At 46.7% G+C, this 26,112-nt stretch overlaps 1 protein-coding gene across 2 annotated transcripts in view; it reads right to left on the reverse strand.

The window, feature by feature from the left end:
- TTC39B (tetratricopeptide repeat domain 39B) overlaps positions 1–26,112 on the reverse strand; it is a 251,040-nt gene that overhangs the window by 73,476 nt on the left and 151,452 nt on the right. For both annotated transcript variants that reach the window (XM_082269292.1, XM_082269293.1), the window contains 4 exons: positions 16,763–16,827; positions 16,532–16,637; positions 14,484–14,549; positions 5,708–5,816 (listed from right to left, as the gene is read on the reverse strand). In XM_082269292.1, coding sequence (XP_082125418.1) covers positions 5,708–5,816; positions 14,484–14,549; positions 16,532–16,637; positions 16,763–16,827 — 346 coding nt within the window. The remainder of the gene's footprint in view (positions 1–5,707; positions 5,817–14,483; positions 14,550–16,531; positions 16,638–16,762; positions 16,828–26,112) is intronic.

A 26,112-nucleotide genomic window follows, 5' to 3' on the forward strand; every position in this document is an offset into this window, starting at 1 on the left:
AACTTGGAGCTCAAATGTCAACAACTGGAGCTCACCTGAAAAAAACACCCTGAAAGAGGACAAGTCCTCTAAACAGCAGCCTGCAAAACTTTGCGGCCAAAAAATCCACTTTATAAAAAACTTAGTGAATGTGAGTACAGACAACCAGGTGGCCGCCTTACAAACCTGCATCACTGACGCCTGGTGAGGGAAGGCCCAGGAGGCACAAAGAGCCTGAGTAGTGTGTTACTTAGACAGGGAAAGGAGGAACCTGACCCTTAATAGAATAAGCCTGAACCATAGTCTGTCTGATCCATCTGGAAATGGTCGCAGCAGAGGCAGTCAGCCCTTGTGAGGTCCATCCGTGAGGACAAATAGTGATTCTGACCAACGAAAATACTCCATAGCTGTCAGATACACCCTTATTGCCCAAATCACATGCAAGGAGTGCAAAGAAACTTCCCTAGAATGCTTAGGACAAAGGGAGGGCAACACAATGTCTTCATTCAGATGAAAATCAGAGATGACCTTTGGAAGGAATGACGGACATGGCTGAAGAACCACCTTAACCTGTGAACCACCAGGTAAGGTGGACAAGACAGCACTGCCAGTTCAGACACCCTGCATGCAGTAATGGCCATCAAAACAGCCACCTTCTAAGACAACGTAAGCTGGGGACTCTCCCTAATATTTTCAAAGGGAGGCTTCTGGAGAACTGACGACTCCAAATTGAGGTCCCACGGTGGCAATGGGGACTGCCGCACTGGGGGAATAAAGCGTCTCATGTCCTGTAGAAAGGTATGTACCAATGAGTGTGGCCAATGGATGTTGAAAGAAAACCGCCAAGGCCGAGACCTGGCCCTTGATGGTACCCAAGGCCTGGTGCTGCTCAACCCCTCGTTGGAGGAAAGCCAAGATCCGAGTCACCTAAAAAGGAACGAGGATGAACTCTGAAGGGGTTCACACCATGCAACGTACATCATCCATGTATGATGGTAAATCTTCCCAGAAGTAGATTTTCTAGCTTTTAACAGTGTAGGCATCACTGAGTCAGACAACCCTCTATCCTACAGCACCTCGCTTTCAACAGCCAATCCGTCAAAGCCAGCAACTGTAAAGCAGGATGGGAGATTAGCCCTTGAGACAACAGATCTTCCCTGAGAGGAAGTCTCCAAGGAGCATCGGCGACCAGCCATACCAGATCCGCATACCAAGACCGGCGAGGCCAGTCTGGAGCCACTAGGATGACCAGAATCTGTACAGCAGAGAGGGCTGGAATGAATCGTTCTGCCCACCTTAGAATGCCGGCTACTTCTCGAGCCGCCAGGACACTTCTTGCGCCCCCTTGGTGATTGACATAGGCCACAGCCATGGGATTGTCCGATTGAATTGTATAGGACACCGCTGCAGACGACGTGTCCAAAGATCAAGACAAGTCTGATCGCTCAGAGCTCAAGTACATTGATTGGTAGCCTGGACTCTTCCAGAGACCAGACCCCCTGGGCACACTCCCTGCCGAGGACACCTCCCCATCCGGATTGGCTGGCATCAGTGGCGACAACCATCCAGTACATGGGAAGAAATGATTTTCCCTGATGAAGTGCCGGAGAATCAAACCAACAAACCAGGGACCCTCTCGTACTCCTTGTTCCATTTTACCAGAATCTCCTTTTGCAGAGATCTCGTGTGGAACTGTGCAAATGGAAGTGCCTCGAAGGTAGACACCATCAGGCCCAGCACCCACATGCAAGTCTGAAGAGATGACCGTCTGCTGGATTGCAGAAGCCGAATTGCCTCCTGCAACTTTTGAAGTTTCTCCAGAGGAAGAAACACTCTGGCTGAGAATGAATCCAGAGTCAGGCCTAGATAGTCCAGGCTTGTGGACAGAACCAGAGCAGACTTCTGAAGATTCAGAATCCAACCAAACTCCCTCGACATTTGCAGAGTAATGTCCAAGTTGGCCAACAAAGCAGTCAAAGAATCTGCTCGTAAGAGCAGATAGTCCAGGTACCCCAGTACCGCCATCCCCCGCTGAGGCAATAATGCTAGAACCGGGGGCCAACACTTTTGTGAAAACCCAAGGAGCGGAGGCGAGACCAAAGGGTAACGCCACAAATTGATAAAGCTCTTCTCGCCCCTCGTGGAGGAAACGCTGATGGGCGACACATATTGGGATGTTAAGGTAGGCATACTTAAAAGGTCTACGGAGGCGAGAAAATCCCCCTGATGCAAGAAAGACACCACCGTGTGCATGGACTCCATTCAGAACTTCTGTACAAGAACAAAGCGGTTTAGTTTATCGCCTTGAGGTCCAGTATCGGATGCACTTTGCCCTCCTTCCTGGGGACCTTAAAAAGGTTTGAGTAAAAACCTTGAAAACGTTCCAACTTTGGAACCGGAACAATCAACCCTTGAAGTAACAAGTCTTGCATCACGCCATAGAAATCCTTTAGGTGATCCGGGGACAGGCGCAGGTTGGAAGACTCAATCTTGTAGCCGGAGTGAACGACTTTGTAGACCCACTTGTCCTGGATCAGGGAGGTCCATGAATCCGGAAAGCAGCTAAGACATCCCCCCCACCCCAGATACGGGGGAGGGAGCTCCTTCATGCAGAGAAATGATAGTCCACAGGACCGGCAGAACCCGCTTGTAGTTTGCCCAACCAAGACTTCTTGGAACCCCAAGCGGAGGCCCTAAAGGGCGTGGATCCCTTGTCTTGAGACCCTGAGGGACGGAAAGACCGCTTATTAGCCGAAAAGAAAGGTCCCCATCTGCAACGGGACTCCTTACCCTTGGAAGCCTGAAGAAGAATAGGAGTACCCTTTCCCTTTCTGAGGCCTTTGATGATGTCATCCAAGGAAGCTCAAAACAGGCGATTACCCACGCATGGAAGATCGGACAAGGCCTTTTTGTAGAAGCCTGGTCCGCAGACCGGCATTTCAGCCAGAAAACCACTGGACCACTGCTGAGACAGACAGTCTAGAAATCAGGGGAGCAGCATTATAGAAACTGTAGCCCTTGGACCAACTGATCCACCAGCTCCACAAAGGCAGGGGGCAGCGGTTTCTCTTCCAGGTCCCAGCATAGCATTTTAGCCCAGTAATAGCTTGTGACACTAGGACAAAATAAAGTAAATAACAGCCTAGGTTCTGACCCAGCCACAGTGAACATATGGCGGGTCAAGGCCTCTGACCACCTATCAGCCTGGTCTGAGAAGATCAGGGACTCTCCAACCAAAGTTGCGGTGGCTTTATTTAACCTGGAAGCTGGGGAGTCAACTACAGGAGGTACCGTACATTTTTAAAGGAGGGACTCCTCGTAAGAGTACTTCATTGCAAAATGCTTAGGGATTGCAAGAGTGCATTTTGGGCACCCCCACTGTTTTGAGACAATATTGTCAAAGGCGGCGGGAAAGGGGAACACCCTCGCCGCTTTTGAGGATCTGTGGCTGCCAAAGGTGACCCATGCCTCTGATGCTGCGTTATTTGCATCTTTCATATGCAAAGTTTCCTGCACTGATACAATCAGTGCATCCACTAGCGCCTTTTCATGTGCCGCTAGAGGACCAGAGGAATCATCCTCACTATCTGAGCACGCAGGGTGCGTGGACGCAGACCCTGAAGGGTAACTTGCATCCGCGGCGGCAGAATCAGATTCTGTGTCTGAGGAGACAGAAGAAGCAGATGGAGGCGGGGGCGCTTTATGCTAGCCAGCTTGCCCAGGACCAAATCTACTTTGGACACCAAGGACCGCTGTCAGTGCAGACAGTTATTGGGCCCAGGAGGGCCCTGCAGCCTCTGAGAGGGGGTCGGGTGGTGAAACATGCTCCATAGACTCCATGAATGAAGAGGGGAACTGACAAAAAAGTGTAGAACACTGAAAAAGGGACACCCAACCGCGCTGTAGCACTACAAGGTCCAGCACAGAGCACTACTGCTGCAAAAGCAGGAAGAGGGAGAGAAAGTCCCACAAGGGCACTCAAAAGCACCGGTCAATTACTCACAGCCCAAACTATCTGCACACCATGCGGCGATCAGGAAGAGTAACATCGCTGTATCAGCCCTAGAGGCCGACTGCTGAATCACCGCCCATCTGACTACAAAAACATTGCCACCGCTATTTGCAATGGGAAACCATAGAAAATTGCAGCAAGGCTACACAAACATAGCCGCCGATCTGCAGCACATAAGGCTACGAGAAAATTGGGACCCCGGAGCAGAAAAAAAAACGACCCCAACAGGAAAGGGAGCCCTGGCGTTTCAGCCCAGCGTGATGTCATTCAGAGGTCGGGAGAGGGGAGAGGAGAGAGCTGCAGACACCTGAGAGGAACTTGAAAGCAACTCAAAGGTGTCTGGATTGGAGAAACTGCTGATTTTAAGGTCAACACCAGGACTGCAGGAAGTGAAGGGGTCAAAATAACTGAAGGACATAGCGAGGGGGATCCAACAGTAAAGCGGACACGAAGGAGGGCAGATGGGGGGCACAGGCCTCAATCAACCACCAAGACGGAGGGGAACACGAACTGGGAGGGAGGGAAGCCCGGGGGGCCGACCATCCCAGGGAGGGGCCCACATCCACCCCAAAATCCTGCCAGCCAGGGGTAGAGGGGGGACAGCGATTTTCCACACCAGGAACAGGGTGGGCACCGCTCCGGAAAGGACACCAATCCATCTTAATGTGGATGCTGTCAGCCCGGAGGAAACACTGCAACTCATGCCAAACCCAGTTCGTATGCGCGAGGCGTTTATCTCGCAGGTCAGCCCTTGTCCAGTGGGGCTATTTTGCGACTGACCTGGAGCTGCCGTCTGCACCCACTCGCTGGCAGGACTGGGGGGGACCCTAAGGATCTAGATTATCCAGTGCGTCGCCCAGTCCAGCACTTGATTGTAGATTCTCACAGGAACAAAATAATAAAAAAAAAAAAAAATCCATTTAAAAAGAAAAAAATGCCAGGACCCGACATCCCAGCAACGAACTAGGGCCTTACTCCTGACTAGGCTGAAAAAAAACTGAAGACCTATAGCAGGAAGTGGGAGTATACCCCCAGGAACTGCCTCATAGGCGTGCTCAAGCTTTTTTTTCTCTGCCTAGTGTCCTACTCCTGTAGGGGACAGTATAACCCTATGGTCGAGAAGATGAAGTGCTGTGTCAATGACTGAAAGAGAAATACGTTTTCATTTTATCATCAAATTATGGGAGCAGACTGCAGCTCCTCTTGAGTGGCAAGATAAAAAATATTGAGTTCATTGGTTTGGCAGACTCAGACGTGATAGTGAGCAAAGGGTAGTAATGCAGGTAGTGAATAGCAGTGCAAACCAGGAAGCAGATTCTGCACAAGTAATTTTTTTTTTTTTAACTTCAACATATATTATATATATATATATATATATATATATATATATATATATATATATATATATATATATATATATATATATATATATATATATAGATGAACATTACACATTTCTTTTCGGTAAGTCCATTTATACTTTAAATGCTCTTTTCTGTGGTATACAATTCAAAAGAGAGAAGAAGCTTCAGTGTTAAAAATGTAAAACATAATATAGAACAGAAAATAGAATAGTATTTTTTGATACCTTTATTGGAAGTGTGAAGTGCAAAAGTAAAGTTCTGTAATTAAACAATGATGCAAGGAAAATATAAAATGCTAAAATTTAGGGGGGAAAAAAAAAAAAAAAAAAACTGGTAGTCTGTGCAAGCTTACCAAGGATTAATGATATATAAGTATGATAAAACAGAAGAGTTAGGACACAAAGGATCGCCCTGAGGCTTGCTCCAGAGGCTCCTTCCCGTAGCTGTTGAAGGCCCAGCTCCTGTCACACAAAAAGACACTGTTATTAAAGTTTGCATATACACTGGCCAATTAGGAAAATCGAAAACAATCACTGTTTTCTGTATTTTCAGCTGACTACTAAACCCCTGGTATTTATGGCGCTTTTCCACTGCATGGAACCGAACGGTTCGGCTCGCTTTTGAGCTTTTCCACTGCATGGTACGGTGTTGGAACGGTTCGGTGCGGCGGCGCTTTTCCACTACATGGAACCGAACAGTACGTCTCGCTTAAACAGTACCACCTCAGTTGTGGTTCCAAGAGCGCCGTACCGGTACTATATCCCACAATCCTTTGCCTGCAGCCTTGACTGTTTATCACTACTAGCCACTGATTGGTCAGAGAATCGTTGCTATCCCACCCACTTTACTTTAGTGGAAAAGCAAACCGTACCAAACCGTGGAGGGCCGAGTGGAGCCGAGCTGGTACTTGCAGTGGAAAAGTGCCATTAGTTTACTCTAGGGGTGTATAACCATACTCCGTTCTCTTTTTCATTGATACAAGGGGGATTTAATTATGCATTCATCATGTAAACCTTAAAAGAGAGAAAGGCTGTTATTGTTGACCTTTGATTTTCAAAAAATGCGGTCTGGCTAGAATGCTAACCCTCTTGCTTCAATAATCTGAGTCACTGATCAGCACGTTTGACTTGTGTGATCTGCATTCTTGTTCCAAATAAGTGTCTCAAAAAAGTATTGAAACTAAATGGTCAACATAAGAGCCAGACACCTAGCAATTTCAGAAGATTAGCAATGATAGCCCCCTCATTTTTCTCTCCTGACAGGTTTACTTAAACTCAAGTGTCCATTTAAAAGATCTTCAACCAGACAAGTATCTGCACATGAGAACGCATTGTTGTGTTTATAGCCAGCTTAGCCAGTTTATAGAAAGCTTAGCAAAGCACAATCTCTAATCTCTCTAAAAGGCCATTAATGAAGACCATTCATTAAAAAAATAAATTAAACGCATAGGAAACTTAATACTTACCAGTTCATTGTAACTTGTGATTACAATATGACTCAACACTGTTAACAGGCTCCCTCATTTAGACTACTAATTACGAATTAAGATCTTAGCCCAGCTTCAGCAGACCAGAGATTCAGAGAACCTAGTTTGCTGGTCAGATGATGCCTCAGTGCGGAATTATGCATGCTTAGGAACTTGATAATGGATTGTGCTCTAAATGGGTGTAAGAACTCTACCTACATTCCATTGGTGGAGGTAGCTGAAGAGAGTGTGGGTGACAGCTACTCTTTTTGGAGGCTTTGTATTTATTACAGGTAAATGTTTAGTTTAAATGATCATGTTGCTTTTAAAAAAAAATGTAAATTCAGTAGAGTTTTATTATACCAAATAAATCCTCAATCCATCACCTTTTCACCCGGTCCAATCAAAGAAGGTCATGCATTCACTGGAAATACAAGAAATTATGTGAATGGTGACAGTGCCGAGCAAGTGACCCCCTGTGGTTACTATCCAGAAGAGAAGCTGCTTGGCACAGCCACTAGAACAGGCATCACTAAAAAACGGACCGCAAGGCAATCCTGTGCAGACCACGGCTCCTCCACTTAGCAGCCTGGGTATCCTCTCCTGGCTTAAAGCTTAATTCTCCTACTGCTACAGCATTCATCCACAGCAGATAGAAGGCAGAAGGCACTGCATGTCCGGGCAGAGGGTGGGACATGTTTTTTAAGTTCACAAGCCGGAAATTTGGTAGGATATGGGGCGGTCCTAGAAACCAATCCCCTGCCTGTTAACATGAAAAGCATATCCCGCCCTCAGTCCAGACATGCCATGCCTTCCGCCTTCTACATACTGTATAGGATAGGATCGAAAAGGTTGGAGGATTGCAAGTAGAGAAAGGGGTCTGTAAGAAGGACCAGTATACAAAAAAAGAAAAAAAAAAAAGGGGGGGGCAACGCTGTGAATAGATACAAGGTATCTGGGATACAAGGAGAGGGGCAGTGAAGGGGACTAGGGTCCAAGAAAGGGAGCCTGTGAAGTGGACTGGGATGCCAGGAAGGATGGTAGTGAAGGGGACTGGGATGCAAGTAAGTGGGCGGCTGAGATGCAAGTAAAGGGGGGCTGTGAGGGATAATGTGACAAGGAGAAGGGGCTGTGAAGGGGATTGGGGGAAAAGTAAGGGGGGCTGTGAAGTGGACTGGGGTGCAAGGAAGGGGGGCTGTGAAGTGGACTGGGGTGCAAGTAATTAGGATCTGTAAGGGGAACAGGGTGCAATGAAGGGAGACTGGGGTACAAGGAGGGGGGCTGTAAAGGTGAAATAGATGCAAGGGGGGCTGTGAGGTGGACTGGGAAGGGGACTGGGATGCAGATAAAGAAGGGCTGTAAAGGGGACTGGGGTGCAAGAAATGGGGGGGGGGGCTGTGAAGGGGACTGGGAGACAAGGAGGGGGACTGTGAAAGAACTGAGATGCAAGTAAGGGGGGGCTGCAAAGGGGACTGAGGTGCAAGGAAGGGAAGCTGTGAAGAGGAGCTGTGAAGCAAAGAAGGAGGGGCTGATGTAAAGGGTGGAGGTCTTTGATGTAAGTTGGGGGTGCGGTGATGTAAAGGGGGACAAAAGACATTAAGTAAAGATGTGGGACTTTGATGCAAAGGGGGGCTGTAATGTAAAGCAGGCACTGTAATGTAAAGAGGGGCTGTATTGTTAAGTGGGGGCTGTGATGTAAAGGGGATGTTGTAATGTAAAGCAGGCACTGTACTGTAAAGAGGGGCCGTATTGTAAAGTGGGGGCTGTCCTGTAAAGGGGGGGGGGGGGGGTTCTGCAATGTATTTAGCTGTATTTCTATATTTCTATGGAAATAATGGGCTTTTTGACTTACCGTAAAATCCACGTGCTGTGATGTAAAGGGGGACAAAAGACATTAAGTAAAGATGTGGGACTTTGATGCAAAGGGGGGCTGTAATGTAAAGCAGGCACTGTAATGTAAAGAGGGGCTGTATTGTTAAGTGGGGGCTGTGATGTAAAGGGGGATGTTGTAATGTAAAGCAGGCACTGTACTGTAAAGAGGGGCTGTATTGTAAAGTGGGGGCTGTCCTGTAAAGGGGGGGGGGGGGGTTCAGCAATGTATTTAGCTGTATTTCTATGGAAATAATGGGCTTTTTGACTTACCGTAAAATCCAATTCACAGGCACACAGCTCCTGATTCTTCTTAACCAGTGGATTATACTTCCCCCTACATGAGGACAACACTAGGCACCCACTCTCAGCTATAGGGCACTCAGTTTTGTTACAAGTAGTGTCAGAAAAAAGCCAACTCCACAGAGGGGTGGGTGCTATGTCTATCAATGAACATCAGAGAAATGGATTTAAATGCGTAAGGGGTTCTTCACTGTAAGAGCGGTAAGGATGTGGAATTCTCTTCCACAAGCAGTCGTATCAGCAGGGAGCATTGATAGTTTCAAAAAACTGTTAGATGGGCACCTTAGAGACCACAACATACAGGGGTATACAATGAACGGCTAAAAGCAAACACACACACATCATAGGTTGAACTGGATGGACTGGTGTCTTTTCAACCTCACTAACTATGTAACTATGTAACTATGGATTTAACGGTAAGTCAAAAATCCAATTTTTCTCTCTCGTTCATTGACGGACACAGCTCCTGATTCTTCTTAATAATTGGGACGCTCCAAAGCAGTGTTAAACATGAGGGGTGGCAAAAAAGTTGAAAAAAATTCCCAAGCTAACCAGGTAACCTGCAGCCCAACCACAAACAACTGGAGCTCACCTGAAAAAAACAATGCACCCTCAAAGAGGACCAGGTCATCTAAACAGCAGCAAACAAAACCCTGCAGCCAAAAGAAGCATCTGCAGATGCCAACACATCCACTTTATAAAAATGTTGTATAAGTGTGCACTGATGACCAGGTGGCTGCCTTTGCAAACCTGCACCACTGATGCTTGATGACGGAAAGCCCAGGAGAAACCAAGCGCCCTAGTAGATTGCTCTTCGACAGGGAAAGGAGGAACCTGACCCACCGTCTGTCTGATCCATCTTGAAATGGTCGCAGAAGTGGACAACCCTTTGTGGTCTGTCCGTGAGCACAAATAGAGAGTCTGACTTCCTAAAAGACTGTGGCTGGGAGGTACACCCCAATTGCCGGGACCACATCCAAGGCATGCAAGGCAATTTCCTTTGGATGTTTAGCCTGGAACAAGGGAAGGCAACACAATGTCTTCATTCAAATGACAGTCTAGACCACCTTAGGAAGAAAAGACGGACAGGGGCGAAGCACCTCTTATCCTTGTGAATCACCAATAAGGTAAACGACAGGATAACGCCACCAATAACGCCACCAAAAAGGCCACCTTATGGGGCAGTGTAAGCAGGGAAACCTCCAGGAAAATGTTCGAAGGGGGGCTTGTGTAGAGCTGAAAGCACCACTTTAAGATCCCAGGGTGGCAACGGAGCGCACACTGAAGAAACCAAATGTCGAAGAAAAGTACACACGTTGGAAAAAGACCACCAAAGCAGATACCTGGCCCTTGATGGTACTCAAGGCCAAATTCTGTTCAGCCCCCCTTTGAAGAAAGGTTAGGATCCGATCCATCGAGAAGGACCGAGGATTAACCCCAAGAGACTCACACCAGGCAATGTACGTCTTCCACGTACGATGGTAGATCTTCCTAGAAGTATATTTACTAGCTTTTAACAGCGAATCACAGACTCAGGCAAACCTCCATCCTTCAGCACCTGGCATTCAACAGCCAAGCCGTCAAAGCCAGCGACTGTAAAGCAGGAAGGGAGATCGGTCCATGGGACAGCAGTCTCTCCCTGAGAGGAAGTCCCCAAGGAACATCGTTCGGCACGATCGGCGTAATAAGACCGCCAACGTCAGTCTGGACGGAATCCCTTCTGCTTTAAACCTGCACAGGAGTCCTGACAGAAATTTTAGAGGGCTGGAACAGATTGGTAAGCCCCCCTTAGAATGCCAGCTCCTCTGAGCACATCTATACTGAGGACGCCTCCCCACCCAGACAGGCTGGCATCCATGGTGATAACCGTCCAGTACAGGGGAAGAAAGGATTTTCCCTTTTGAAGTGCCAGAGAACGAAGCCACCATCCTTGTCCCATTTCACGAGAATCTCTTTAGCAGAGATCTTGTGTGGAACTGTGCAAATAGACCGCCTCGAGGGTGGGCACCATCAGGCCCAGCACACACATGCAAGGCCGGAGGGATGACCATCTACTGAATAGCAGAAGCTGAATTGCCTCCTGCAATGTCTGGAGTTTTTCCAGAGGAGGAAACACTCCAGAGTAAGATGCAGATGGACTCCTTCTGAGTTCACAGAGCAATCTCCAGTTGTCCATCAGAGCAGTCGGAAGACCCTGTTTGCAGAAGATCGTCCAGGTACCCCAGTACCGCAATCCTCCACTGACTTAAACAATGCCAGCACTGGGGCCAGCACTTTTGTGAAGACCCAAGGAGCAGAGGCGGGACCAAAGGTCCACTCCACAAACCGATGATGCTCCTCGCCCATGTCAAAAACGGAGGAAGCATTAGTGACCGGCACATATTAGAAGGTGCAGGTAGGCGTCCTTAATGTCAACAGAAACTAGAAAATCCCAGAGGTAGGGACACCACTACCGTGCGAATGGACTCCATACGGAACTTCTGCACCCGTACAAAGCAGTTAGGCACCTTGAGGTCCAAAATCGGACGTACCTTGCCTTCCTTCCTGTGAACTATAACGAGGGTTGAGTAAAAGCCCCGAAAACGTTCCGAAAGTCGGAAACCGGGACAACCACCCCTTAAAGTAACAAGTCTTGCACTGCCCCAAAGAGACCCCGTAAGCGATCTGGGGACAAGTGCAGGTTGCAAGGGAAGAATCTTTCCGGAAAATAAGACCAAAACTCGATCTTGTAGCCGGACCAAATGACTTTGTGGACCCACTCATCCTGTACCAGGAAGGTCCATGGATCCGGAAACCAGTGAAGACGTCCCCCCTCCACCCCAGAAATGGATGAGGGTGCCCCTTCATGTAGAGGAAGCCTTTTCCGCAGGTCTGGAAGAGCCCGCTCATGGCTTGCTAGACCAGGTTCTCTTGGAACCTCCGGTGGAGGCCCTGAAGGGCTTTGATACCTTGTCTTGGGACCCTGAGGGATGAAAAGGGCTCTTATGAGCCGAGAAGAATGGCCCACATCTACGACAGGGCTCCTTGCCCTTGGTAGTCTTCGGAAGAAGAGTACTCTTCCCCCCTGTGAGACCCTCAATGATGTCATCCAAGGAAGCTCCAAACAGGCGATCCCCTACAGAGGGGAAATCCGATAAGGCCTTCTTAGAAGTCTGGTCTGCAGACCAGCATTTCAGCCAGATAATTTGCCGAAGGACCATTGCGGACGCAGACAGCCTAGAAATCAAAGGAGCTGCATCCAAAGAGGCATTACAGTTAAACTGTAGCCCTAACCAGTCCCCTTAAGAGCATTTGGCAACAGCCAGCTCATAAGCTCACCCAGAGGGGGGGGGGGGGGGCAAAAGACCCACAGTGACCACCGAAATTTTAGAGGGGCTGGGGGGGGGGGACCCAGGGGTCCTACAGTCCCAGGCAGGGGCCCACGTCCACCCCAAAACCCCCCAGGTGTAGATGGGGGAACAGCTACTTACCATACCAGAAACAGGGTGGGTACCGCTATGGACAGACCATGCCTCATCATAATGTGGGTGCTGTCAGCCAGGAGAAGCGCTGCGTATGCGTCCTCGCAAGAAGTTTAACTCGCAGTCCAGGGGGGCTATGATGCGGTCGACCTAGCATGGAGCTGCGGTCTGCACGTGCTCACTGGCCAGACTGGTGGGATTCTCTGGATCTAGATTATTTCGTCCATAACCCAGTCAGGAAATTGACTGCAGATTCTCACAGGAACAAAATCAGAAAGATAGGGCAAAATTCCATTAAAAAAAAAAAAATCACCAGGACCAGAGATCCCAGCAAGGAACTAGGTCCTCACTCCTGGCTACGATAGAAAAAAACTGAGTGCCTATGGCTGAGTGTGGGTGTATACCCCCTGAGACTGCTCATAGGCGTATTCAGGCTTTTTCCTGCCTAGTGTCCTACTCCTGTAGGGGGCAGTATAACTCAATGGTTAAGAAGAAAAAGGAGCTGTGTGTCAATGAACTTAAGAGAAATGCATTTTTCAGTCTAAATCTCTATCTACATAGCAATTTGATAAGACTAGATTAAAATTTGGTACCCTACTCCAATGTCCATTCCATATTAAATTAACGGATCAAAACATTTATTTACAAAAAAAAGGTGAATTAATTTGTGATTTCTTTTTTTTTTCCTTAATACAATTCAAATAATCCCACAATTAAATATAAAACAGAATGGAAAGAATATATGACAGTTTCTTGTTTTCATTTCTGGATTAGAATCAGACATCAAACCACCTATTTAACAAGATAACAGAATTCCAAGTTACTATTCATAAAGTAGTGAATGTGACATTCACATCTACTACAGGTTAATCATTCACTGTAATCTAAAGGGTATCTCCACTTTCACGATAAAAGAATATCACAGAAAAAAAAATATATTATATATCATATCATATACCATTGCGACAAGCCATATTTTAATATACTGTTATAAAAAAATGACATTTCATTTTCAATCTGCAGTGCTGTAATTTTCTGTAAAATGCAATGCAATATGGCTACCTGGAGGGGATTTCTACACAGATGGTGTACAGAACACCCCTCAGAGATGTAATTTTCTGCTTGTGTGATTGGGTCACTGATTTTCCTAGAAGTCTGCACTAAGATACAAATCTAATTTGGGCATCCTCTACAACAAAAATGTCATACTCCCAAAGGGTTAATCACGTCTTAAAGGATCCAAATCCTGCCTTTTTTTCATCATTAGTACCCTGCAAATGCAGCTGTTGCTTAATAATGAAAAAGTCACTGCCTTTCGCATTAACTTTGCACGACACAGAAACCACTCTTTCCTTAGGAAAACAAAAAGTAAAATCTGCTACAAAGTTTGTTAAAATCCTTGCAATGTACATAGATCACGCAGATTCTTTTTTTTCCTTAACAAAAGTGGAGGTACACATGCACCAGGAAGATACAGACGCAGTAAATGTTTGGAGAATGTCAAATTCATAGCTTTATAAAATTTTCCTTTTGGTTTTATTTTATGTCATGACATATCCGATGCAGACACCTTTCCAGTGTTTCTAGATTGCAGCACTACAAACTGAAATGCTCTTCCAATCACACCATCCCTAACCAGCTCAATGTCCTGAACTTTACCATACTACATGATTAGCAAAAAGACAAGCCAATTATTAAAATACGATAATGTTATTTATAATTTCACCCTAGCTAGCAAAGGGTCGGAAAGAATGTATCAGCCACTTTAAGGTTTTCTATTAAAAAAAGGAACAGATAAAAAAAAAACCTGCAGAGATTAAACAGCTTCCCCACATCTGATCTAACTGAAAACTGTGCACTTTAAATACTGCACTATAGCATGTATATATAGCATGACTTAAAGCTCACACAGCAGTACAGCTATTATAGTTGCCCTATAATAAGATCTATTCCTCTCAAAATATCTCATGCAGCACACGAGTCTGTACCTTTTTAAAATATTGAAAACTATTACAAAACCAAAAAATTACCCTGTTTCCAGAAAATCCGATGAACTCTAACAGCCTGAGTATCCTTGAAGGTAAAAGAGAAAGCATCTATGGAAAAAAAAAATAGAGTTACAAAGGCGCAAAGGAGACATACAGCATGCAAGACAAAAGCTTATCTCCAGCTATTAAAAAGGAGATGTACAGCTACAGCTCGTTTGGCTGTACATCTCCTATGGATCACAGGAGTGCAGATCGTTCTGCACTCCTGTGACCCATTTTCAGCAGAGAGAGCGGTCTGAAGTCCGCTCTCCGCTGACGTCACAGATGTTGGTCCAGGCACCGCATCATCATGACCATGGAGTTGGTATCCGCCAGGTGCCTGGACTGACACCCAGCTCAGCCTCTCAGCAAGCCGATGAGAGGCTAAGCCAGTCGCTCCCCACCCCTCCACAGCCCAGCGCTCCATTGACAGTCAGCAGCTCTTTGCTCGGGGACCTGTCAAACCCGAGCGATCAGCGGTATTCGATCACTCGATTCTCAGTGCAGAGGCACCGGGGGACAGATGCAGTATCGGTAACCACCTAGGCAAGTATAAATATGCAATAACCCCAAACCTCTCTTTAAATAATCTACTATATATATATATATATTCTACCTTGGCAGTTGCAATTAGGGACTTTCAAACCTTGACTGGTACCAGCGTACGCAATAAACCAGTGTTTTCTTGGACAGTTAACAGTTGAAGTTTCACAAACTGCCATTAAAAGGAATACCTTGGTGTGTTTGGCACTTGAGTACTTTTGTGCCACTTGAGCTTTTAACTTACCTAGACTCAAGCACACAAGCAGCATGGCTCTATTTGTTTTTGGACGTTAATCCTGGGCACCAGTCAGTGACTTTGCCTAGACTGACATCATCAGTCTGCTGCAGGCAGGACAAAGCACTTCCCCAAGCTTTTCTAACCCCAGCATCTCAGTTAAGAAGTAGATGCTTATATTAGAGGACACCTGAACAAAGATGATGCCCCCTTTCCAGAAAGAGGAGCAAACCAAGGCAATGCCCGGGTCACTACTGTAATCTTGGAGGTAATTTTTACTTGTTGTTGGTACTTAGATATTACTTGGCATTTACTTGGCATATACATACCAAACAAAAAAAAAAAAAAATGTACTGCTAGTTGCACTTTAAAAGACAGTTCAACTTTGTACACGTTGTCTTTTTGGCATGGTGCCACAATTATACCACCCCCCAGAATCTCCATCCCAGAGTGAAGCACACCTAGTCCGATATTTACCTCTGCTATAATTCCAGAAATCTTCACTGTGTGGACCCCTTTATTTAGAAAGTTTCCTCCCTGGGGCCTCTTCATCCATACTCAAGTCAGCCTCCAGTAGTCCTGAAGCGTAGGACTCCCGCATAGGAATGAATAGGGCTGCAGTGAATGTACGCAGGATGAAAAGGACCTATTAAGGGCACTTTCTAAACAAAGGTTGTGCTGTTCCAGACAGGGACACACAAATAGGATAACCTGAACAGGCACAGAGGCAAGTATTAGAATGAGTAGGCTGCACTCAGAGGAGTCGGGGTATACCCAATAACAGGCTACCCAATGACATCTTGCATGACATCATAAATGGGTCATTACAAAACAAATAATGATGCTATTGCTAAAATGGTGGCCTAGTATGTGGAGTCCAGCCAGGAAGAACCTGTGGAAAAGTGGAAATTGAAGAAAGAAGCTTGTTCTCTTTAGTAAGTTTATTGGTTTGCTTAAATACATTTAGTTAGCATGAGCATTTTAGTAAAGGGAAAGGGTAGGTCTGCTTTAAAGGACAACTTGTATAAAAAGGTACAACTGTCTTTCAAGCATTAGAAAAGATGCTCATATAAACCCTTATTGTTGGCTAAGCAGTTAAGGTATATGCCATCCTTGAACAACCTATTGTACCCCCATGAATTCTGAAAGAATTATCTTTATCCTTTATTAGTCTTCCAGCTGTGCACATATGAACACATTAAAAACTGACAGTTTTCTCCCTTATGGACCTTTATGAAACTTTGCCAATAACTCACTGTGGATAAACTCTCACCAGATTAAAGGCTCCTATGCCCATATTAACACCTCCTTCAAACTGATGGCGAGAGTCACTGGGGTTTTTGTCTTGGGCCATTCCTGAAAGAAGTTGATGGCATTCTCTTAAATGAAAAAAAAAAAAAAATTAAAATGTATTTCCGTGCAATGGAAAAACCAGTCGCAAAGGAGAAGAGTCAACAATATAAGAACAAAAGAAAATAGTTCTTATTTAGGTTATGAAACATACTTGTAGATTTGGTAACTTGTCCTGATTTTGAGCCCACCTTTGATAAAATTTATCATGTTTTCATCCTGGGCAAAAAAAAAAAAAAAAAGTTTTGTTATACGACATATCATTACAGTGTTTCAGTGTGTAATGACAGCATTCTTTTCAAACCAAAATATCAACTAATATATACAGTGCTCAGCATAAATGAGCACACCCCAACAGGTTTGGCAGAAAACAATTACTTTCTATGGAACACTATACTACAAAATACTCTCACAAATGTGGGCCATTTATTGCAAGCAAGATTTGCAGTTTGCACACTGAAAAAAGTATTCTCCCTAAAAAAATGAATTCAAGAGCATGTTCTAAAAATGAATACACCCCAATGAAAATCTTAGGAGCAATACTAAATTTTAGAGGACAAAACCCTTCTTAACAAGAAGTCAACTAAAGGCGAGTCTAATTATTCATTGAACAGGTGTCCAGCAGACAGTTGATTTTAAAAAGGGCAAACTCCTCCCATTTCGTGCGGTCAGCAATAGCCCCACATGGAAGAGAAATGTCAAGGCCTGAGAAAGAAAAGCATTTATTTACACAAGAAAAGTGAAGGCTACAAGAAAATCAGCAAAGCTTTTCTTATCAATAAGAACCCTGTAAGTAATACAAAAAATTTAATATTGATGGAACTGTAATCATCTCAGAGACGTCAAGGTTGTCCACAGGAGTCAACACCTCGACAGGAGAGTCTACTGATGAGAAGGGTTAAAGAAAATCGCCATGCAAGTTCACTGCAGATAGCTAAAGAAGTAGAAAGCCAAACTGGGGCGACTGTTTTCCGTGACAATACAGCATACACTATAGAGGAGTGGCACGCATGGGTGTCGTCCACGAAGTAAGCATCTCTTAAAGCCAATGCACAAAAAAAGCCTGCCTAGAATTTGCCAGGGCCCATGCTGAAAAAGAAGACTACTGGGTATCTGCACTCTGGAGTGATGGGACCAAGATAGATGGTTTTAGAACTGATGGCTTCAAAAAACTGTATGGCATCGCAAAGGTAAGGAGTAAAAAGAAAAATGCATGGTGCCTACAGTGAAACATGGTGGGGGCAGTGTTCTTCTGTGGGGCTGCATGAGTGCTGCTGGTGTCAGGGAGCTGCATTTTATTGATGGCATCATGAATTCACAGATGAACTTCTCTATATTGAAAGAAGATGCTACCATCACTCCATGCCCTTGGTCATCATTTACTTTTCCAACAAGACAATGATCCAAAACACACATCTAAGGCCACTGTTGCATCTCCGAAGAAGAGCAAGGTGAAAGTGGTTCAGTGGCAGAGTATGTCTCCTGATCTGAACCCAATCAAACACCTATGGGGAATTGTGAGGAGACAAGTTGAGCATCACTCTCCATCCAGCATCTAAAAGGTTGTTCTTGAAGAATGGAAAAAGATAGATGTTGTAATATGTTGACAACTTGTTCATTCCATGCCTAGAAGATTTGGTGCTGTTCCTAGATGTAGTAGTTTTTCTTGTGGGGTGTATTAATTTTTGCCTCAACTAGTTTAAGAGTTTAAACTTACTTTCATGTAATGGAGCTAAACCAATGTTCTGTAAAATTCAGTTTTGTCCAAAAACTTGGAAATGGTTCTTGTGTGCATTGAGATATTTAGTAAAAACGGAGTTTTGTAAAATCTTACCGTAAAATTCCTTTCTCTGAGTCAGACAGTCGCCGCCCATTCACACAGTCTTCACTTATGGGGTATTGACTTCACCTCCACAGGCGTTTCTAGGCATAAGACTTGTAAAAGAACAATAAATCTACATAGTCACACCCATGGGGGCTGTCCTAGTCCAATACCCCCCTGCAATAGCCATCCCAATTCAGTTTGGTCGCAAGCAGTGAAAGTGTATAAAAAAGACCCCAAAAAGAGGGGCGGGGGGCGGCGACTGTCGGAGGGCTCAGAGAAAGGAATTTTACGGTAAGATTTTACAAAAATTCCATTTTCTCTTACGACCTCCGACAGTCGCCGCCCATTCACAGTCTTCACTTATGGGGATGTCCCAAAGCAGTGTAGACATGAGGGGTGGGCAACGCAACCGCCAGAAAAGCAACGCAGTACCCACATCAGAGAAAGGAACCATATACAAGTACAAGGTAACCTTCTGGGCAACAAAAAAAGGCTCATCACGAGCAACAACCCAGGAAAACAAATAACCAAGGGGAAAAACAACCCCAACAGCTAGGGACCCGTACAAAACCAGGGTTCCCTGTGGAACTGTCGCAAAGGATTCAGTCGACGACAGGTAAACCCTGATCGCCCAGACAACATCCAAGGAATGTAAGGCAACCTCTCTTGGATGCTTAGGATTCGCACAAAGCGAAGGCAAAACAATGTCCTCATTCAGGTGGAATTCCGAAACCACCTTTGGCAAAAAGGACGGATTAGGTCGCAAGACCACCTTATCCCTATAAACCACCAGGTAAGGGGAGCGGCAAGACAACACCGCCAACTCCGACACTCTGCGAGCAGAAGTGATCGCTACCAGGAACGCAACCTTTTTAGATAGCATGGGTAATGAAAGTTCCCTGAGGTTTTCAAAAGGGAAACGCTGCAACACGGACAGAACCAAGTTCAAGTCCCATGGAGGTAAGGGCTCCCTTCTAGGAGGAGCCAGGTGACGCACACCTTGAATAAAGGTGCGAATCAAGGAATTCATCGCCGCAGGGCGCTGAAAAAGAATAGCCAGTGCAGAAAACCTGGCCCTTAATCGTGGCCAACGCAAGACGCTGGTCCACACCAGTCTGGAGGAAAGCCAACACTCTCGCCACCGAGTAGGAACGAGGAGAGAAACCCCTGGATTCACACCAGGCAAAATAAGCTTTCCATGTACGGTAAAAAAATCTTACCAGAAGAGGCTTTTCTAGCCTTGATCAAAGTAGGAATGACCTCTGAGGAGAGACCCCGTCTCTCAGGACCTGGCTTTCAACAGCCCGGCCGTTAAAGCCAGCGACTGTAAAGCAAGATGGAAGATCGGTCCCTGGGACAACAGATCTTCTCGCATTGGCAGCCGCCACGGAGGCTCCACGGCCAGGTGAACGATGTCCGCGTACCAGGACCGGCGAGGCCAGTCCGGCGCCATCAGAATCACCAGCGATTGTTCGAGGCCAACCTGCGAAGGAACCTGGACAACAATTGAAGGGGAGGAAAGGCAAAGATCAGGAGATACTGACGCCAAGGCACCACCAGCGAATCCGAGGCGTCTGCCAGAGGATCGCGCGCTCTTGCCACGAACCTTTCCACCTTGTGGCTTAGCCGAGACGCGAACAGATCCACATCCGGGAATCCCCACTTCACATACAGCATTTGAAACACCTCCGGGTGCAGGGACCATTCCCCCTGGTCCAGGGCCTGGCGGCTCAGATAATCAGCCTGCCAATTCTCCACACCCGGAATATGAACTGCCGATATTGCCGGGACATGAGTCTTGGCCAAGACAGAATACAGGTCACTTCCTGGACCGCCCGGGCACTCCTGGTGCCCCCTTGGTGATTGATGTAAGCCACCGCAGTGGCATTGTCCGTCTGCACCCGTACAGGCCCTGAAGACGATCCGACCAATGGATCAGGCACAGCCTGATCGCTCTCAGTTCCAAAATGTTTATCGGAAGGGAGGATTCCTCCTTCGACCAAGTGCCCTGGGCAGACAGGTTGCCCAGGACGCCACCCCAGCCCGACAGGCTGGCATCCGTGGTCATTACCGTCCACAATTGGCCGGAAGGATTTTCCTTTCGACACCGCCGGGGACTGGAGCCACCACAAGAGATCCATTCTGGTTTGGCGACTCAAAGGCACTCTCCGGTCCAAGGACTGAGGAAGCCGGTCCTACCTGGCCAGGATCTCCGCTTGAAGAGAGCGCGTGTGAAATTGTGCAAATGGTATCGCCTCGAAGGCCGACACCATCAACCCCAGGGACCGCATACAGGTCCTGAGTGAGGAGAATTTGTTGTCCCCGAGGAACCTGACCTCGTTCTGTAGGGTCCGGAGCTTGTCCTCCGCAAACAACACCTTTGCTTGAGCTGAGTCCAGAACCATTCCCAGATACTGGAGACGAACCGAAGGCGACAAGGTCGACTTCTGAATGTTGATCGCCCAACCAAACTCCTGAAGCGTCTGGACCATAGTGGACAGATCGCACAGCAGACTCTTGACTGGCACTCGATCTTAACAGGAGATCGTCCAGATATCCCAAGACCGCAATGCCCTGTGCACGCAATAGTCCCAGAACAGGCGCCAACACTTTGGTAAATACCCTTGGAGCCAAAGCAAGACCGAAAAGGTAACGCCACAAACTGGTAATGATCCTCCGCGATAGCGAATCGGAGGTACCGCTGATGACCCTCGAAAATGGGGATGTGCAGATACGCATCCTTCAGGTCTATGGAGGCCAGAAATTCTCCCGGATTCAGGGAGGCCACCACTGAGCGGAGTGATTCCATGCGGAACTTTCGAACGCGCACTAAGCGGTTCAGCGCTTTTAAGTCCAGAATCGGACGCACTTTGCCCTCCTTTCTGAGCACAGTGAACAGATTCTAATAGAAACCCCGAAACCTGTCCCGATGAGGCAGCGGGACAATCAACCCCTGAGCGAGAAGATCCTGCACCGCCTGATGTAGGTCCTGTAACCGCCCTGGAATCAAAAGAAGATTTGAGGGAAAGAAACTGTTTGCCGGCCGCGAAAGAAATTCGATCTTGTACCCTGACTGAATGATTTCCTGAACCCACCTGTCCGTGATTCGGAGCAGCCAGGGTTGGAGGAAACCACGCAAACGTCCCCCCACCCCTGTAACGGGTGAGGGCGCCCCTTCAGGCAGAGGCGGACTGAGCCGCCGCACCGGCCTGGCCGGATTTATGTTTGCCAAACCAGGGCTTTTTCTGACTACCTTGTCCCTTGAAGGGCTTACCCTTGTTCTGCGCCTTGAAGGCACGAAAGGACCCTTGAGTAGGTTTAACGGACTGGCCCTGCTTACCGCGGAAAAACTTGCCCTTAGGATTTTGGGGGAGCAGAGTGCTCTTACCCCCCGTGACTCCTTTAACCAATTCGTCCAAGGATTCCCCAAAAAGGCGAGACCCAGCATAGGGGATGTCAGCCACCGCCTTCCTGGATTTTTGGTCAGCCTACCAGCATTTTAACCAGATTAAGCGACGGTTAACCACAGCGACACTGGACAGGCGTATCACCAAGGGGGCCTCATTCAGAGCCGCATCGCACAAATACATGACCCCACGATGAATCTGCTCCACCATCTCCACTGTAGTGGGAGGGGCAGAGTCGGCCACGAGGGTGCGTTTGAGCACCTTGGTCCAATCCGCCACAGCCTGAGCCACCATCACAGAGGCAAAAATAGGCTTGAGCATGGAGCCCGCCACCATGTAGGAATGACGGGCAAGAGACTCCAGTCTCCTATCAGTAGGATCCCTAAATACCGGAGAGTCTTCAGTGGGGAGCAGGGTAGCCTTGTTCAACCTGGCCACCGTGTGATCCACTTGAGGAGGCACACACCAGCGCGCAGCCGTAGTAGCCGCAAAAGGATAGAGAAGTTGAAACTTCTTAGGCACCACGAAGGTGTGTTTTAAATTACGCCATAGCTCATTCACCTTATGGTGAAACTCTGCGGGGCAAGGGAAAACCTGTGCCGTCTTGCAGGTTCTGCGTGTACCAAAAGAGGAGACAACGCCCGGAGGAGTGGGCTCATCCTCCAAATGTAGTGTTTCCTTTACTGCTAGGATCAACTCATCCATAGCTGCGCGTTCCTCGGGCGTCCCAGGGGGGAGGGAAATCATCCACCCCTGCAACCTACGTCTCCGCCTCGGACTCTTGCGGGTCCTGAGAAGAGTGAGACCCCGAAAGGGCCACACTACCTACAGCAAACATATCACATTCAGAATCAGAAGAAAGGGAAAGTCTAGGCCTTTTCCTAGCAGCACGTTCAGACATCAGCACATCCATTTTTGACACCAAAGTTGCCACAACAGCAGCCAAATTAGTGACGGCGGAGGATTCAGAGGACCCTGAATCCCCCCACCAAGGCTGGCGGGAATTTGCTGTCCTGTAACAAAGAAAAATTTTTTTTTTTTTTTAAACTGGCCCTTTAAGTGCGCCGCGGACCCCCACAGCACACCGCTTTAAGACTGTGACACACAGACCCCCCACAGGGACAAAACTGACCAGGAAGATTGCACAAGGCAGGACAGGAAAAAGAACAGCAGGACAGAAACCCACAAAGTGTTACCAGCTCCTTCGGTCACTCCTGTGAGAAAGGAGGAAGTGATGTCACCGCTGGAGGCTGAACTAGGCTGCAGGCCAAGGGAAAATGGATGCCTATGTAAACTAATGGGAGGCTTCCGCAAGATGGCCGCCGACATGTGCTTGGAATGATCGTTTGCCACACACAAGATGGTGCCGCAAGGCGCAAAAATACACTACATAGCATGCTGTATGAGAGCCCACAGTGAAGCCAGACATGCTGCCCACAGTTAAAATGGCGGACCAGCGGTTTTTAACCCCGCAGCGGTCGCCATATGTGTCTGCATCCCCAAGCACCCTAAAGTGACATTAGGAGAGGGACCCCGTAAACCCCACACAGCGCTGCTGTGAGAGAATAAAAACCCCGCAGGGACCGGGACCAGGGAGCCCAAAACGCACAGACACAGGGGACACCACAGACACACATGGACTGCCGACCCCAGACAGAGGCCCCACACAGAATGTACTTACCTGTACCCGATGGCATGGGGTGCGTCGTATCAAGCAGGAAACCGCCCACCCTCAGATGGCAGGGGAGTGCCGCCAGCCAAAACGCAGGACACTAGTAGTGCACGGACGAACCTATGCTGTGTCCAGTGAGGTAGCCACCTCACCTGATTGCATCCCAGATGGACAGGGATGGGTCGTTTGTGAGGCCAGGGTGAACACATAGCCTGCAAAACGCTTGATGGTGGGCAGGGATTCCATCTGACCTTCTGTCCTGGAGAACCAGGACGGTCAGTCCAATTCCCGGCTCCGCAGACGCCATCTTCATCCGAAGATCCACTAACTAGTACTGATAAAATAAACAGCTAACAATGTAGAATTATTGTTCTTTTACAAGTCTTATGCTTAGAAACTCCTGTGGAGATGAAGTCAATACCCCATAAGTGAAGACTGTGTAAATGGGCGGCGACAGTCGGAGGACGTAAGAGAAATCTTACTTTTCAAACAGAGTTTACTTATTTATGCCGAGCACTGTAGGTACTTGTTGGTCCAAGAAGGGCCAAAGTAAAGCCTGCAGGTACATTAAATGGAGATGCTCCTCAGAGTGACCAATCAGATTCTTGCAATTTTAGAAGACAGGTTTAGAAATCATGTCACTGGTTGTCAAAAAAAAAACAAACAAAAAAAACACACACATGTGCAACAAAAGCATCTTCACAATTTCTGCAGATTTGATCCAGAGGAAAGAAAGAATTTTTAACCGAAAAATAGAATAACTGGCCAAGGCACCAAAAAATTGTTTTTTGCCCATTCCTCCTTGCAAAACAGCTCGAGGTCAGTGAGGTTGGATGGACAGCGTTTGTGAACAGCAGTTTTCAGTTCTTTCCACAGATTCTCGATTGGATTCAGGTCTGCACTTTGACTTAGCCATTCTAACACCTGGATATGTTTATTTGTGAACCATTCCATTGTAGATTTTGCTTTATGTTTTGGATCATTGTCTTGTTGGAAGACAAATCTCCGTCCCAGTCTCGGGTCTTTTGCAGACTCCATCAGGTATTGTTCCAGAATGGTCCTGTATTTGGCTACATCCACCTTCCCATCAATTTTAACCATCTTCCCTGTCCCTGCCGAAGAAAAGCAGGCCCAAACCATGATGATGCCACCACCATGTTGACAGTGGGGATGGTGTGTTCAGGGTGATGAGCAGTGTTGCTTTTACTCCAAACATAACGTTTTGCATTGTTGCCAAAAAGTTCGATTTTGGTTTCATCTGACAGGAGCACCTTCCACATGTTTAGTGTGTCTCCCAGGTGGCTTGCGGCAAACTTTAAAAGGACACTTTTTATGGATATCTTTAAGAAATGGCTTTCTTCTTGCCACTCTTCCATAACAGATTTGTGCAGTATCCGGCAGATTGTTGTCCTATGGACAGAGTCTCCCACCTCAGCTGTAGATCTCTGCAGTTCATCCAGAGTGATCGTGGGCCTCTTGGCTGCATCTCTGATCAGTCTTCTCCTTGTATGAGCTGAAAGTTTAGAAGGACGGCCAGGTCTTCATAGATTTGCAGTGGTCTGATACTCCTTCCATTTCAATATTATCGCTTGCACAGTGCTCCTTTGGATGTTTAAAGCTTGGGAAATCTTTTTGTAACCAAATCTGGCTTTAAACTTCTCCACAACAGTATCTCGGACCTGCCTGGTGTGTTCCTTGTTCTTCATGATGCTCTCTGCGCTTTAAACGGACCTCTGAGACTATCACAAGGCAGGTGCATTTATACGGAGACTTGATTACACACAGGTGGATTCTATTTATCATCATTAGTCATTTAGGTCAACATTGGATCATTCAGAGATCCTCACTGAACTTCTGGAGAGAGTTTGCTGCACTGAAAGTAAAGGGGCTGAATAATTTTGCACGCCCAATTTTTCAGTTTTTTTTTTAACAAAGTTTGAAATATCCAATACATTTCATTTCACTTCATGATTGTGTCCCACTTCTTGTTGATTCTTCACAAAAAAATGACGGTTTTATATATTTATGTTTGAAGCCTGAAATGTGGCAAAAGGTCAAAAAGTTCAAGGGGGCCGAATACTTTCGCTAAGCACTGTAGCTATGGAGACTTGGAGTGAAAGAACAGGAGTTCTTCTGGCTATTAAGTGTTTGTAATATCCAAAAACATAGCCAATTATCCAACCCTGTAGTTGGTCAACCTGTCTGGCAGATGATGCGGCTGCATGGGGCTCGGCGGTGCACTCAGCAGTACTTGCGTTTAATGCAGTATGCACTCAGGGACAAATGCCTAGAACAGACTAGTTGGAACAGGGTAGGCAAATTTTTATTTACAGATTTGGGTACAATTTTATGTTGACATGGAGCCATAGCCACATAAGGTCACTTTATACATTTTTCTTACCTTTTTGTGCCCAAAAGTAAAAAAAAAAAATCAGACCATTAAAGCGGATCTCCAGCTTTTACTGAAGATTTCATAGTTTGTTTGGATCAAGCTGGTCCAAACCAACTATTACAATCACTACTAGATAAGGCTGCTGTGTGCGCTGTATGAACTGTATGTAGCCTTAGCTACATACAGTACACTGTTCTGGCAATGGGAG

The sequence above is a fragment of the Pelophylax lessonae genome, assembly GCF_965119305.1.
Source record: "Pelophylax lessonae genome assembly, chromosome: 1".
Lineage (NCBI taxonomy): Eukaryota > Metazoa > Chordata > Amphibia > Anura > Ranidae > Pelophylax > Pelophylax lessonae.